This window comes from Porites lutea, chromosome 13, assembly GCF_958299795.1.
Source record: "Porites lutea chromosome 13, jaPorLute2.1, whole genome shotgun sequence".
Taxonomy (NCBI): domain Eukaryota; kingdom Metazoa; phylum Cnidaria; class Anthozoa; order Scleractinia; family Poritidae; genus Porites; species Porites lutea.
In genome coordinates this window covers 15921067-15937211 of record NC_133213.1, presented here as the reverse complement: position 1 = coordinate 15937211, position 16145 = coordinate 15921067, and the positions used below count along the sequence as shown (strand labels likewise).

General features: G+C 38.0%; 2 protein-coding genes across 5 annotated transcripts; both read left to right on the top strand.

Annotated features, from left to right (window-relative positions):
• The first annotated feature begins 439 nt into the window (after nt 1-439).
• Nucleotides 440-11731, top strand: LOC140922847 (adenosine receptor A3-like). 4 transcript variants are annotated; one of them, XM_073372880.1, is made up of 2 exons: nt 440-558; nt 9127-11731. In XM_073372880.1, exon 2 carries the CDS (start codon nt 9142-9144, stop codon nt 10144-10146), a length of 1005 nt encoding a protein of 334 aa, XP_073228981.1. In that variant the 5' UTR covers nt 440-558; nt 9127-9141; the 3' UTR covers nt 10147-11731. The 4 variants fall into 4 exon arrangements, with proteins under 4 accessions (XP_073228981.1, XP_073228979.1, XP_073228982.1 ...); XM_073372878.1 differs by lacking the exon at nt 440-558 and adding an exon at nt 4141-4252; XM_073372881.1 differs by lacking the exon at nt 440-558 and adding an exon at nt 5934-6169.
• Nucleotides 11732-13799: 2068 nt separating this feature from the next.
• Nucleotides 13800-16145, top strand: LOC140922455 (histamine H2 receptor-like). The gene is made up of 2 exons (XM_073372439.1): nt 13800-14164; nt 15391-16145. The coding sequence occupies exons 1-2, from the start codon at nt 13800-13802 to the stop codon at nt 16070-16072; spliced, it is 1047 nt and encodes a 348-aa protein (XP_073228540.1). The 3' UTR covers nt 16073-16145.

Here is a 16145-nt window from a genome sequence, read left to right as displayed (position 1 = left end):
CTTGTTTAGTACAGACTCACACGAAATTATTTACCCTGTTTAGGACAGAGACTGGGTCAAAAACCGTACCCCGTCCAGCGGCACATCCTCTCCAGACCATATAAGCAAGTACCCCCGGGGATCAATGTCACCGCATTTTTTTTGTACTGATTTCTTCGGATCAAATTAAGAAGCGATACGTGACTGGGCAAATATGGTGACTCAAGTGAGACCCAAATCTACAATTTACAACCCTAAGCGAGACGACGAGCATCTCCGTCACTTTAACAGCACTCCATGGTGGGCTCCTGCGTGCAGAGGGTAATACTGTAGTCCGTTCCGGTCGGATTATTTCCTTACGTATTCTGGTGGGAATTATTAACTAGCGTTAACCATTACTTTCGTCTTACTCATCACGTACTGACATTACTGTTTTTAAAAACAGGCCAGACATTCCTGGTCTACCTGCCATGTATTTTTCCCCATTATCAAGACGAGCCTATCCAACTTCTGGTCTTGGTTGTTACAGAACACGAACTGCAATTCGACAGAGCTGGAAGGTCGAAAAAGCAAGAACAGGTATTTTTGATCTGCCTGTTCTATAATTTCTGCTGTGGATTACCTTATTTAGATTCATGATACTGCATGTTCACTTTGCCCAGTTGCTTTTATATATCTGGTTACATCTCGTGTCATGCAATTTGGTATCTTTAGCCTCTGAAAGGCTAACGTTTAGTTATAACCACTAAACTCTACATCTGCGTTACTATTCTACAATAACAGCAGGCGTAGTTAATTGGCGCACGCAACCAGGCATCACTCTCCTCTATCGGCTGTTTTTCATCTTTGCCGCTAGGAACAAGCGCTTGGCGGCTTATAACTGCGTATGAAGATCACGTAGATACGATCCATGATAATTCAGGTTATCGGGTTTGCCCCATAATTCACGGGGAAGAATCCAGGAGGTCGCTCTTTTTTAAGGATAAGGAAGGCGTGTGTTAACAACTACCATTGAACGCTACTCCAGACAAGCTTTCTTGGGTCTTCCGTGGGGTACGATGGGGGGGGGGGGGGGGAGTACCCCTTAGAGCATTGTTGCTCACAAGACACAAAATCCCACCCTACCCTAGACTTGCCACACGTCGACTGCGTGAGCACCGAAAGTGCGGGGCACGAAGAGAACGACGAGCGACGTAACTCAACCCCAGAAGAGTCTAAACGGGGAAGAAAAGGTGTCTATGGGTGCATGCTTCTGTCGAGGCGATGCAGCTGTGTGCATGTGTGAGATATAGGCTATTACTGGCGGAGTATATGCTCAGTGTTTTTTAGTCAAAGAGCTTAAATTTTCAATGTCACGAAACCTTGATTTTCCCTTGAAGTAATTAATTCATTTTCCAAGAGCAACCTCACTGGTTGAAGATAATCTTCTTCCTTAGCTAGAGTTCAACATTTATTTAGCGAAATTTTTCATTTCTCGAGTTTTGAATAGGGCAATAAACAAACAAATTTGTTCAAAAGACTTGTGAATCAGAAACACAGGTCAAGAGAGTGGCATTACAAAGTTTCCAGTATTGTGTTAAACTTGAAGTTGTGATCACCGCAAAACAGTGATTTGCCACGCCGATGCTTTAAGTCTAAAGCAGCGATAATGATCTGTTCGGAAGCCCAAACAGGACACACTCAGGTCATTTTTTACATTAATGAATATTCATCATACCTTTTACGTGCATTGTAAATGCCTTCCTTCTGGGGCTAAGCTGTAATTGGCTCCTTCAAGAAATGCGCGCGATCTTCATTGAGATTATGACGTCATTAAAGACCTTATGGGCCTAACCGCTTTAAGGAATATTTGCGGGCTTTACTTTGCGAACCGAGTAATTCTGAACTGTTTTCGACGAATGGGAACTGCAGGTTCATTAAGCTTCACTGCACCAGTTGATTAATTACGCAGTTATGAGGGTATTGGACGTGTTGAATAGATAAAAGAAATACAACAAAAGTAAAAATTGTGGTTTCATTAGTACTTCCAACAATTTTCTTTTAATAGGCGGATTTAAATAAATGATTTAAACGTTTCGATATGCTTATTGTAACAAACAAACGGGGCGCATAATTATTTACTTTGAGTTTTGCCGTGTAAATTTAGAATAGCTTGTGGTCCTCTGGCGTACTGTGATTTGCATCGCCAAACCGTTTTCTTCATCTTCAAAAAACTACATTTTTTCAATCTTTTCGTAGCCTTTGAATCATGAAAAAAACAATAATAAAATAATATCTAAAAAATAAATAATAAAAAAACAGGGTGAAATCATCATCAGATGAAGATAACACCGTTGTCTTGACTACTTCATAGGATTTATTTAATCCCCTAGAATACATGCATACAGTATATTACAAATACGTATCTCGAAAATCCTAACGAAACTCAGAATTGAACACAAGTTAAGAACCGTGATCAAGTTTAAAAACCGGGTAAGATTTCTGTGCAGCTGAGCTCCATACATTTACTATGCATACATGTTTCGACTCTAAACTTATATTAACTTAATAGAAACATTTTGTCTTTTCTCGTATTGATACCATAATCTAGTATATGATATTCATTATATCAATGTTAACAGCTTTGGCTTGCTAACGGAACTGAACTGATGAACTGAAGAAGGGCGTAAAAATAATCGAATGCCTTGAACTGCAGCATGAGTGTACTAACGTCAACTTACCGGGCTCTATATATGCGTTAGGTGTGGATAACGTTCATCCTTTTTTAAAATATTTTTTTTGGGGGTAGTCGTTTTTTTATGTAGGAAAGTACATTGTTTCATAAAGCGTCTTTCCTTATAAATTATGTACATCAAACATATTTCATATCTGTAAATAATAAGCAAACAATTTTACTATTTGAATCACTTTTAATTATCATGTTGTAACAATTGCAAACAAATATTAAGCTTGTGCATAGGAAACTAATGGACATAGCTACGTTATTAAATATACCACGAATTTATACCCAGTCTTCAAAACATGAAAAAATTGCGGAAACTAAATTTGCTTGTGTTTATTATGATAAAATAAACACGACATTGTTATTACAGTTTTTTTTAATATCGCTCACAAATGTTGTTGACGTATCATTTTTTGGAAAACAATTAGTCAAACTTCGATAAAAGAGACAACAACAGCAACAAACAAAATACAAGAACATATTTTATTTCTTTGATATCCGCTACAAAACTTGTAACAATAATTGGGTTAGCATTAATACTTGATTTGATTTGAAAATAGATTTCCTTTGAAAAACAACAATCACCCACTACTAGTTAAGAACAAGACAGTGTTTTAGCTTCGAAAATGGAATATTTTTTTAATTACTATTCTCTTACTTTACTTTAATAGTCGTACGTAATAATTATTTAAAGTGTGAAAACCCATAGACTTTCCCCAAAACATAAATGTCAGTTGGTGGTAAAAAAGAAGAAGACTAGTTTAACCCTTTCACCTCTAATATAGCGGCCAAAGGATAAAAAATAGAAATAAAAATTGTTTAAAAAAAATCTTGTAATAAATACTATTCAAACGTTCTGCGAAAGAGGTTTCATTTACACTGCTATCAGAACAGATTTAAAAGTTAAAGTGATAAAGAAATCGTCCCGCTATACTGTCTTATTCTAAGTGTGAAATTGGGTAAACTCTAAATACTTTTTTCAAGTATCAGATTATGTTTACTATCTGCAGGATTTAAAAGTTGAAGTCCTGCCAAACAGAACTTACAAATTAAAGTAAATAAAGGTTGGATTCAGATGTAAATTCATTATTAAAACCGCACAAATGTAACTCAATCGAAGACAATACAACTTTATTAATTTGAACTAAATCCAGCGTTAGTTCTAACATGCATGTAGATAAAAGTGAATGGAGATTTTCCTGGCAAATTGTGTAGGAGAGCAACTTTCGAAGTAATGTCTCATTCCAACTCCTCGGAAAAAATAAAATAATGAGCATTGTGTGCACAATGAATCGAATATTACAAAATATTTATGACAATGTTGGCTGAATTTACATAAGTGGAAACTCAAACGCTGCAGGATATCGATTTAACTTGAAAATAGGTCAAAATTGACAAAGGCGGCTTCACAAGTGACACCGATGCATTATCTACCTGCCATTTTAGGGGCCCTGGGAAGATGCTCGCTGTATGTTTTTTTCAGTGAATGTTATTAAGCCAGCCGCTAGCCGAAAGCTACATCTTGAGTTATCAAAGCTAATTTATCTGCTGGTAAGATGAAATTATAATACTATGTAAGAATATTTGGTTTTTCTTTTCTTTATTTAAAAACCATACTTTTTTCTTGCTGATTATTACTAGATAAAAAAACACTTAAAAAACAAAGTAATCGATATCACTTCCTTGGCTGTATAGTTTTCGTACTTTCACGGCGAGGTTTTTGACTGGGAAACTGAATTTAGACGTTTCAGGCTGCCTTGGGCTAAAAAGAATTTTAGCCTATTTCTGTCTAGCGTGTACTGTTGAATGTGAAAATAAGTTTCGTATAATCATGCCAACTGACATGAAGAGTGAAAATATATTGCCGCTCGAATGACGCAAACGGACGACGTAAATTTTCATTTAAAAGTTTACCAATTTGATTCGCTCAATAGGCACGTACATGCTTTTTTCAGCTTTTCCGCTTTAAATAACACTTGAGGGAACATTTAGAAAGGTAACCAAAAAATAATGGATTTGCATCGAAAATAAGTCATTTAATTGTAGCTATATGTGTTGTCAGTAGTATAATACGGAAAGGTCTCTGATAATGAATAGACGGTAGACAGTTAAATGGAACAAATATCAAAATATACAAGAAACTATAGGCTTTTAGAAGTTTGGTCTTACCGCAAAACCATAATAACAATTCCTGCTATTAACATGACCTTGATTTATATATTAGTTTTATACTTTCAATTGGTAGTACGGGCTATGAAAGTTGAAGTAGATTGTTTTGGCTTTAACGTGCAAAAGGCTTAGATCTTTTGTCGATGAAATTAAAAAAAACGGGTTTTTGGTTTTTAGCCTTTCTGTCAGAAAGAGAACATACAAAACTGGATTCACTTTCACTTTGATTAATATTCGATATTTATAAACAACTCTTGCGGGAATTTCAAAGATCGCTATAAACATATATGTTCGCTTACCATGATAGCCTGGCCGCGAACTTAAAAAATACTTGCAGTGTCAACTGACTCACTATGCACAATGGAAAGGAGTTTTTTTGTATTTGTGTGTTTCGCCTTTTTCAGCATATGATGTCGCAAATGTAATTAAAGAAACAATTTTTTAGGTTTAGGCAGTGTTTTGTTTGTAAAAGACAATTTAAACTCCTTAAGTGCTTTCCATACGACATTTAATATACCGCTTCGATTACGAAGCGACTGGAACACGGCTTTTTTACGCCTTCTCGAAATTTACGACGAATATGTCTCTATCTAGGAAAGATCGCCCATTTTCCGAAAAACTCCTCCCGGAAGACGTACTTAGTCTCATTCGATTTTACAAACGCAATCTGTGGAGTTTTCCCTTGAATGGCTCTCTTTCAAAAAATCATTTTCCAGCTGCTAGGATTAATTTTTTTTGAATTTTTTTTTTTTGAGGAAATTTCCATCCGTCCCATTCATTCACTTCGCGAACTTTCCAGAATGTTGTTCTGAAGGGACACGTCCCTTGTTTTGCTTGAAGTCATAATTGTATAAATTTGGGACATTGAAGCTTTTTGAACCTAAATAATATGGGACTGTACATGGAAACAAATCCTTTCAATAGCTGTGTTGTTTTTCTGTTCGCGAAAACGACATGTATCGCGCGCTCATTGCAGCTGGTTTGAAGGTAATTTTTGTCGCGCCTTCATTAAAAGCCTTCTTTCAAGCACACTTTTGGGGACGACCGAATATTAATTTTTCCTTGAGGCTTAAGTTTAATGTTTCATTTAACGGAACATGAATCAATGCATCTCCGGTAAAATGATCACCCGGAGTAAACATTGCTGGATGTGTCCACATACTAAAACGCTTCAAGAGCTCTTTACGTCAGCTTTAGAAGAAAACATCGCCGCAGGAAGAAGCAAGTGCCAAAACCTCAATCTGAGTATGTAAACAGAGCAGATATGCGTTCTAGCACAAGCCGGAGACATCTTTAGCAGTGCATATATATTATGTAGACGCTATCTAAGTTAAGAACTACTTTTATTAATGAGAGATCCTGAGGAGCTTTCATTTCATTTTGTTCTGCACACAAGAGTCTCAAAACACTAGACCATCGCAGGAAAATTATCAAGGTAAAACTGTTTTTTTTTAATTTAAAAATTTTCAAACGATTTTTTTGGGTGAGATCATATAGCGCGCAGGACTTGATAAAGCACTGACAGTAAAAATATAAAACTGGGCTGATCAGTCAAAAACAACACGATCAACATGGAGTAGGAAACGTTTCGTTGCCTATGAAGTAGTAAACCTAACCGGACTAAAACCGATAAATTCATCTGAATAAAAATATCGGTTAAAATTCTCCTATCTTGAAGCAGGAAAATAAAAACGTTTAATAGGGAAGTTACTACCTAAGATGTTTCGATACGGTTTCTGGTAGACCGTAATGGACATTTTTCAATCGCCATATCGAATTTTCCACATCCGCTATATATATCCGGTATGTCGACACGGTATTTTTCCTCAAAATTGTTTTGGTTGGATGTTTCGCTAAGACAGAGGTTTTCTCCAAATCGATGTTAACGTGGCAACGACAAAAAAAACAAACAAACAAACAAACAAACACGAAAGTCAGTAACGTAGTCTTTAATGGAAAACTAAGTCATTTAAAATCCGGTCTCCGTAAAATAGTGGCCGAATAGTTCCAGTTTATGTCGCAAAGAAGTCTTTATTTTTATTTCTTCATTTGCATGCAGAAATAAATGCGGCGTTGATAAGTAATTCATAATTTGTAAAATCACTTTAAAGTTGCCCTCCTCTTTGGCATCAAGCAGCTTGTCACCATATTTTCACGCCGAAAAGGGTGTTAATGAAAAATGGAAACTCTATGAAGGCCCGTTCTGGTCAAAATCATGACAATAAAATTGCACCGCGAGACAGTTTTAATCCAACTGCAGCAAATATTATGGACATGTTGTGTATTTTTGTCATCACTAAACAATACTTTTTTCAGCGTGTTTGTAATTATTTTTAACAACAAGAGTTATATGTTTTAATTATAGGAACACTTTTTTCATTCATGCTATGAATTATTTTTCAGTGGTACTTCGAATTATTTTTCTAATGTATATCAAGAATTATTTTTTAATTGGGCCGAGAATTATTTTTCGCGGTATCGCGAATTTATTTTTTGGCCTACAATGCATTGCGGGCCTTGCATTTGAAGTGGACTGGTTCGAGTTTTTGACTTCCTTGGGCGACCATTTTGAAAACTTTGCAAGTGTAGGTGAGTGCTTTCAAAGAGAATGCCAAGGCGAAACATTGTCAGGGAAAGAAACGAAAGAGGTTTTCATCTTTCTTACAAAATCTGTCAGGAGCTAGTAGTCTGTGCGTTCGTGATGAGGTTTTCTGGACCGAAGATTTAATAGAGGAGACTACGAAGCGACTTCACCGGCGACTCGAAAACAATTCTAACCCTTATTGAACATGACATGTCGGCCCGATTGAACTGTTCTCTACCCAATCTTGTACCTCGAGTCTTCGTCTCGTACTACACATGCTGGGTTTCGGAATGAAGACGCAGAGAATGAGAGTGTCCCCTACCCTGAAGTTCAGGAAGAAGCTCCCGATTCTAATCCAGACGGGCGAGCACTAGAAGCAGAGCCAGATGGACTCGAGGTAGAAGACCTTCGCTGAGTGCTATGTTAGAGTAGACCTCACTAACTGGCAAATTCGATTGAATTATGCAATATTTATGTTATGGCATTATTGGCTATATATCTCAGGTATCCGACGTTGGACAGACTCGTTCATCTCCGAATATTACAAACATAATGTTAAAAATCGTGAACTACTATACTGCCATCGTAAAGGCACTCGAGCAAGTTCCCCATGTTAGCTAGTGAGAGAGGTCTACTCTGACTAGCACTCTGCGAAGATCTTCTACCTCGTAACCATTTGGCTCTTCTAGTTCTTATGCCCGCCCGTCAGGATTAGAATCGGGAGATCCTTCCTGAAGTTCAGGGTAAGGGGCACTCTCATTCACAGCATCTTCGTTCCGAAAGCCAGCATGTGTAGTACGAAGACTCGAGGTATAAGATTGGGCAGAGAACTGTTCAATCGGGCCGAAATGTCATGTTTAATAAGGGTTAGAATTGGATACGCGTCGTGAAGTCGCTTCGTAGTCTCCTCTATTAAATCTTCGGTCCAGAAAACCTCATCACGAACGCACAGACTACTGGCTCCTGACAGATTTTGTAAGAAAGACGAAAACCCCTTGTTTCTTTCCCTGACAATTTTTCGCCTTGGCATTCTCTTTGAAAGCACTCCTCCACTTCAAAGTTTTCAAAATGGTCGCCCAAGGAAGTTAAAGACTCGAACCAGTCCGCTAATTTAACTGCAAGGCCCGCAAAGCATTGTAGGTCCAAAAATAAATTCGCGATACAGAGAAAAATAATTATCAGCACGATGAAAAAGTAATTCTCAATACTTGTATAAAAAATAATTCGCAGTACCACGAAAAATTATTTGTAGTACGCATGAAAATTTTTTTCATACAACAACATAAAAAAAGTAAACAGTCTTAATAAAAAATAATTCATGCAGCTAAAAAAAATTAGCAACACACTAAAAAAATCCTGTGTAGTGATGACAAAAATACACAACGGGTCCATAATAAATGCTGCACTGGCCAAAAAAGTCACTTGTGATGCTATTTTATTATATTAATTTTGACCAGAACGGGCCTCCATAAAACTTTGACTTGCCGACAGATGGTAACTTTATTTGGTTGTTTTAATTTTTCAATGTTTTTAGTAAGTTATTTTTTTGGTGTGTCACTATCAATCCATCAGCCATGTAAATTTGGTTAAAGCGTACAGGAATTGTTCTCAGCAACATACGATACAGCCGGGGATATCGTTAAACACTTTATTATTTCCGTTTTTTTTTCAGAGGTTTAAACTCAGAATGATCGAGAACAGTACAACAGTGTTTACTACTATTTCTGATACTGTGGATAACGACACAGAATTTGATGAATATGCCGGGATATTCGACCCTGTGTATCACATCCCACCACTAATATGTGCTGTTATTATCATTGGATTAAACGCATGGGCAATTTCATTGGTGAAAACATTTCCCAACCTACAGACAAACATGAACCTCCTCCTTAGTAGCCTGGCCTTTTCCGATCTCCTCACCGGGTTACTTAGCATACCATCACACGTAGCTTGTGACATCATAAGGAAGACTCCAGTTTGCGTTGCGTCCCAACTGATGATGAGGTTCACATCGGTGTCTACAATCTCCCACTTGCTTGCCATCACCATAGACCGCCACATCGGTGTAAAGCACTCGCTGCGCTATAACGTAGTTGTGACCAAACGGAGAGTTTTCATTGCTTCAGCTTTCATATGGTGTTCCTCTATTTTCACCTCTCTTATTCAGCTCGCTTGGATAAACTACAAAAGAGAGGATGTCGATGAGGTGGATGATGACATCATGAAACATGAAATCCGTTATGACGTCACTTTGCTGATACTATACTTCTTGCTGCCTTTTGTGATCATGACAGTTGTTTATGCCGACATTTTCATGGCAATTTTGCGTCAATATCGTCACATAAAGCGTTACAACAATCCCGGATGGCTGGAGACTAAGAGACGAACTCACAGTGAATGGAGAGCAGTAATCATATTTTCTATAATGTTGCTTGTGTTTGTGATTTGCTGGTTGCCTTTCTTTGCTCTTCGCGTTCACGATAACCTTGGTTACGACATTTTTGAAATTCCCCCCATACTTCTTTATCTTTTTATTTATCTGAGGTTTTTTACCTCCATATTTAATCCATGTGCTTTTATTCTTGCTAAACGAGACTTTCGTCAAGCGATCAGTGCTTCACGAAGGATCCTTTTTACACGGCTGAGATCAAATTCCCTGCACTCATCTGTAAAGACAACTACTGTTTAACACGACTTAAGCCCTGAATACTAGTATACACATTCCTCACACTCTTTCCACACATCTCCTTTGGTGCCAAGAAGGAACAATGGTACAAACATGGAATCTTTGGGCGTTGGCCAGGATAAGTGAATTTCACTAAAGTTATTCTTAGAGGTTGTGATTAAAAGGAAGTCTAATTCTTGAGACGTCCGCACATGTTAATCGACTGTTTTACGTCATCAAGTTCACTCGCGACTGTCTCATAGCAAACGGTGCAGAAAATTGTAACGGTCACTGTTGAATTCTCCCCTGAAAAAAAGGTTTCGGACTTCTCGCTTCGAAAACCATCTTCCGAACTTTCAAGCGTTTAATTGGTCCAAAATAACTTTGGTGAAATTCACATGTCCCAAGGGCTAGACTAGGCGTTTCCTCTGTTCCATTATCCTCTCTTGCTGGTGCTGATAACAAATCTCGTTAATACGGACAATGAAGGAGCCACAAAAAGTGTCCGTATTACTAGACTCTAAGACGAGTACGACTACGAGTACGAAATTTTCTCAAAACTAAGTAGTGCTCGCGCGTGAACCAGCGTCATTTTGGCGGGAAAACGTGTTAGCCGTCGTCACTCTACTACGAGTTTTAGCGAGAATGTCGAAGTGGCGGGAACAAGATGTCATGTGTTAGAAGTTTTGTCATTTTTCGATCTGGAGGAGGCGTAACCTCCTTCACTAAAGATAACAGTTTTAACTTTTCTAGTGAAAAATGGTAAAATGAAGCTTTCCGGGATGTCTATATTTTGACAATACGCGAAAAACCTTTCAGTCAAATCTCGTACTCGTAGACGCTCTCGTCCTCGAATCTAAAGTCTTTTGAATGCAATAGTAGAAAAGTTCCCCCAGAGCGAGTGCATGTACTCCTAAGTCACGTCACAATGCATTGTTCGCCATGCAGTTGTCTCTTATGAACTGCTATGACGTCACAGCCATGTGAAAAGATCGTTTCTTGCTAAGATCGATTATTTCGGATAAAGTTTTTAAAATGTAGAAAATTTTTCCATTTGATACGCCTTTTAAAATATCTTCTGTAGTCTCAAATACGGCATCTATTATCGGAGAATATTGTTCAGTACTGGTCTTACATGTTGCTCATAAGTCATAGTAAGAACATTATTGTAGACTTTGACGTTCACCATTTGACTTTTGATTTGGTTTGGGTAAATTTTCTTTCCCAAACCTCTGGTGATAGAATTTTTTCCTGACATAAAACGGAGTAAGAATTTTTTTTCACTATTATAGGAATTTGTTTTCGTCAGGTATATATCCTTGCAACCTTTTTTTTTCCCTCGAAATCAGTCTGCAGAATTTTTTTTTTTCCGAAATCACCCATACCCCCCTCCCCCCAAAGCCCTTGACTAAGTATTTATTCTATCTGCCCAGGCTATTTCGTGCCTATCTAAGTAGAGCACTATAAATAAAGTCCAAGCTCCTTACTGCGTTATTCGTAATGATGAGTAAAAGATGACATTCCTAAATTGAATTTAACCGTAAATTAGAATTTGACCGGCATTGTGCATGTCTTTCAGTAACGAAAAATAAAAAGGAAAAAAGTGTGATGAGTTCTGACAGGTTTCTTTACTAATTAGCTTTAATGTGGCCGCAGTACTCTTTGACATCTATTTCACTACTTGGAGTAAATAAGCCTTTTTGGTTACAGTATTAGCCTTACTTGTATCCTTACGCCTCACCCACACGTACCTATTCGAATTTTTTTTGAAAACAAAGATTTTTTTCTCATTTTCCGAAAAATTTGTGTCTATACACCGTATTCGAATCGTTTTCGCACGTCCACTACTCGAAAACGCTGATGAAACAATGGAAATATGATTGCATCCCTTACAAGCAATGCGCCGTATGACTAGTATGACATCAGTTGTACTCAAAAACTGTAAGACAGTGTTTAAAAAAAAAAAAAAAATTGGGAAAAAATTTAGAAAACCTGCGTTTTTGGTACCTGAAAACGCCGTTTAAGTGTAGTTGGAAGGCTAAAAAGGAGGAAAAGCATGTTCGTTTTTAAAACTTCCTGGGTACGTGTGGACCGGGCCCAGTAGTATAACTGTTCGTTACGGAGTTCTCGGAATAAGCTCAGCGTGCTTCGGCGTGCTGCAAATTCAGTACCGTGATGCAAAGCGAGCGGGTGGTGGCAGAATGGCCATGGCATGGGGATCATGGAATTGCGATTGCGAATTGAGGGGGACCTATTTTTTGGCAAATCAAGGCCTGATGCCGAGGTGGTAGTATAGTTATCCGGTATAAGTGATGTGTTTGTGTTAGAATAAATAGTAACACACAACATAGTTTATATCCACTGTCAGCTTTCAAAACAGCAATTGCTTTATTCGTGCCAGAGTGCTAATGGAAAATGACTTGTATTCGCAAACTGAAAGGAGTGCATATTAAAAAATTAATTTCTACTAGATCAAAGAATATAAGGAGACTAACAGCAACAAGTAAAATTTGCTAGGAAAGTACTCTGTTGGACTTACTTTATTTACCACAAGTACGTTATTTTATTTATTTATTTATTATTTATGCTGTTTTAAAAGCCGTTACATGACATATGCGGTTTAATTAAGATTCAGCTGACGCAGACTAATATCGCGGTCAACTTACGTTGTATTTCATTCACTAAAAAGTTCTCTTTCCTATGTAGAGCACAATTCAGTAGGGATAAAAATGAGTATGAGCCATAAAAAACTGGTTTCTTTTTTACATAATTACTTCTTACCTACTCGAGCCATTCTTTGTAAAAGTGCAACTAATGGATATGTTCTAGTTATTTAAATTAAACGTGAAAGTGGTCAGCAATTTGTTGCTCCTCATATTTTAAATGTCTAATTAACAAAGCAAGAAGTTGATTTCATTGGCTGTTGGATATAGCGTACACTTTTCGCTCCGGAAGAATTAAAAATGCTTCAAAACTGAAACTAATGGAAAATACATTTGTTGCTATGTCATTAATACCTGATTCCGATTCAACATCGCCTCACATTGAACAAAATCTTTTTGCGTATGAATAGGAAAGCCATCTTCTATTGAAAGCAAGCAGTACATTCTTAAGCCATAACGCTTCATTACTGTTTTGAATCCAAGTTCTACTAGGCTTCTGGTGTATTCAGCATTGAAAACGCAGTGAGTTTGAGTTTTTTTCTTCTTTGAGTTCATAGTTTCTTTTAATATTTGTTATAAGTAGACTAAATATCTTGATTTGACTTTATTTTTTTGTTTGCTTTCGGGTCGTCATTCTCCATTTTCTTTGTTATTTTAAGACGGGAAGTTAATGCAACTTGGACCGCTCCCCGACATTTGCCGAAAGATTACTTCGTCATGGCGCATATCAGCTCTCAAGATAACACGTCCGAAGGTAAGCCTTTAGGCTAGGAAATCCATAAAATATCACGGCTAATACAATAGCTTTGAAATGGAATAAAAAGCAATAAATGTATAGATTAAAAATGAAATCTGAAGAACATATCAAAACAGACTCCTAAGATTAGTCCAATCAGCTAAAAGATTAGATTGCACCTCGGATATAAGGGCTATATTTTGTAGAGGAGGAGTGTTACAGAATTGATAAAAATTGAAAAATCTGTTTAAGAAAAGTAAACAGCACAGACAGTAGCAATGAATAATTCTTTGACAAGTATATTTTCTTATTCTATCACCAAAGCTGTTGAACGGCATGAATTTTACGAAGGCTCTTTTGATCCGAAAGCAGATGTCCTTCCGATCTTCCTGGCTGTGTTGATCGTGTTCGTCAACGGGTTGGTTCTGGTGCTAATGGCACGAAAGAAATACCTTCGATCGATCACCAATTTGTTGCTTTGCAGCCTGGCAGTTTCTGACCTCTTAACAGGCCTGGTTTCGGTGCCTCTTTTTATCACGTGTAACATCGTCCGCCAATCAGTGGTTTGCATCATTCAAGATCAGATGTCTCGTTTTATTTCGTCGTCGATCGTATGTCACCTGCTGTCTGTTACGACTGACAGGTAAAATTAAAATTTCTGCCAAATAATCATTTGTCTTCCAAAAATGGCGAAAAAAATGAGGACAAAACTTGAGATTTTATCCTTGTCTTGAGAAATTAAAAAAAAAACTTATAACAATAATAAATATACAGTTAGAACCATTCAGGTCCCGTCAACAACGGAACACTCTTACGGAGAAAGGGAGAGAGAAGGGTGGGGGGGGGGGAGTGTAAAATGAACGCACCGTTAGCCTCAGGTTTGCTAGTCAGATAACCATTTCGAGCCACACCGAAGTAAAATAAATTAAGACTCTTTACCTTTACCTTTTCTGCTACCGGTTGTGCTACTGAAGAGGATTCATCATAGGATTTCGTCGATAGGCGTAAATGTTACAAGAAATAGTAACTTGTATAAGTACTACTGAAGAATTTAGTTTGGAATTATAGTAACCAACTAGGATTTTATCAGTCTGCAGGCCCACCAACCTCGTCCCCAGGGCTTTTCCATCAAAAAATGGGTGGGGACGGAAAAGGCCCTGGCATCGGCTGGTCACATGTCCCCTCGTACACCCTAAAATCCTGGGTGTAATAAATTAGTGCTATGTGAAAAGCTACAATTATGCGTAACCTCACAGCGCGCGATCTTGGCCCGGATCTTGGGCGACCTTTTATATCTCTTGACGATAAACGAAATGTTTTACAAAAAAAACGCACTTAATTTGAGTGTCAATGTATTTAGCACGAAAGTGCTAATTGGGGGCACTATATTTTTACGTCTCCTAGTAGAGACGGGACCGCCATTTTACGTGATCATCCGAGCCACGCGAAGGTCCAGCCGCCTGCAGGGCAAAGGGAGTACCTTCATTTCTCAGTTATTTTAAGACCCTGAGTATTGGTCCGGCCCCGGGAATCGAACCCGCGACCTCCCGCTCTGAGCTAGTCCTGCCGCGGTTAACTTCTTTACAAGATTTCCTCTTTGTCACAGATACTGGCTATGGTAATTTTTTTGCTTTCCTCCGATTTCTATGAAGGGGACAGCGAGTAACATTTGTAAAACTTCTGTTTATAGAGCGGCATAAATGACAAACTGTACATGCATAAAGGCTGTACTGGAAAAGTCTGCTTTCTCGACTCTTCTGATATTTTCAGTATTTCATTTCTTGCCCGCCCCACCCATTTTTTGAGGGAAAAGCCCACCTAACGTTTAAGTAGTTAGTTTGTGAATTCCACTTGTCTTACTTCTTTTAGATATATGGCCATAATATATCCTCTCCATTACACAACGTTTGTTACACGACCCAGGTGCATCCTGGTTATGCTGCTCAGTTGGCTGTTGTCAGCGGTTACTGCTTTAGTACAGCTCGCTTGGCTCGACCCATTCCACCACAATCTGTATGAAGAACCAACTGACTACGTCATGACAGCCGAACTTATTTACGACATTGTGTTCCTCGTGTTGTTTTTTGGACTTCCATTTATCTTCATGAGCTTTACATACATTTGTATTTTCGCTGAAATCATTAGACAGGGCCAAAACATTCAGAAACAATTCGTGCCGTGTTTGAATAACAAGCGGAAACAAAGACGTCATGAAAGAAAAGCGGTCTTAATTTTTGCCGCCATGTTGTGTGTGTACATAATCTGTTGGCTTCCTTATTTTGCACTTCGGAGGGTAGATTACTCAGAAATTCCCTTACCCTTGGTATATGTGATCTATTGGTTTAGGTTCCTTGCATCGCTGCTGAATCCTTGTATGTATATTCTGGGTAAACAAGACTTTCGTAAATCTCTTTTTCTTTGTAAAGGTGACCCGCTAATGAATAGTCATACCTCCACTTCAAAGCCAACAGTTCCAAGGAGGTCCAGGGCAACTTCTCAAGGAGAAAATTACTTGATAGCAATGCAACCTTTATCAGGTGTCATGATCTAGAACAGGAACTCTGTCCTATAAATGTCAAGCTTAAAAATTTATGGGGCGAGAGTTAGGTTACTTTGGGATACCA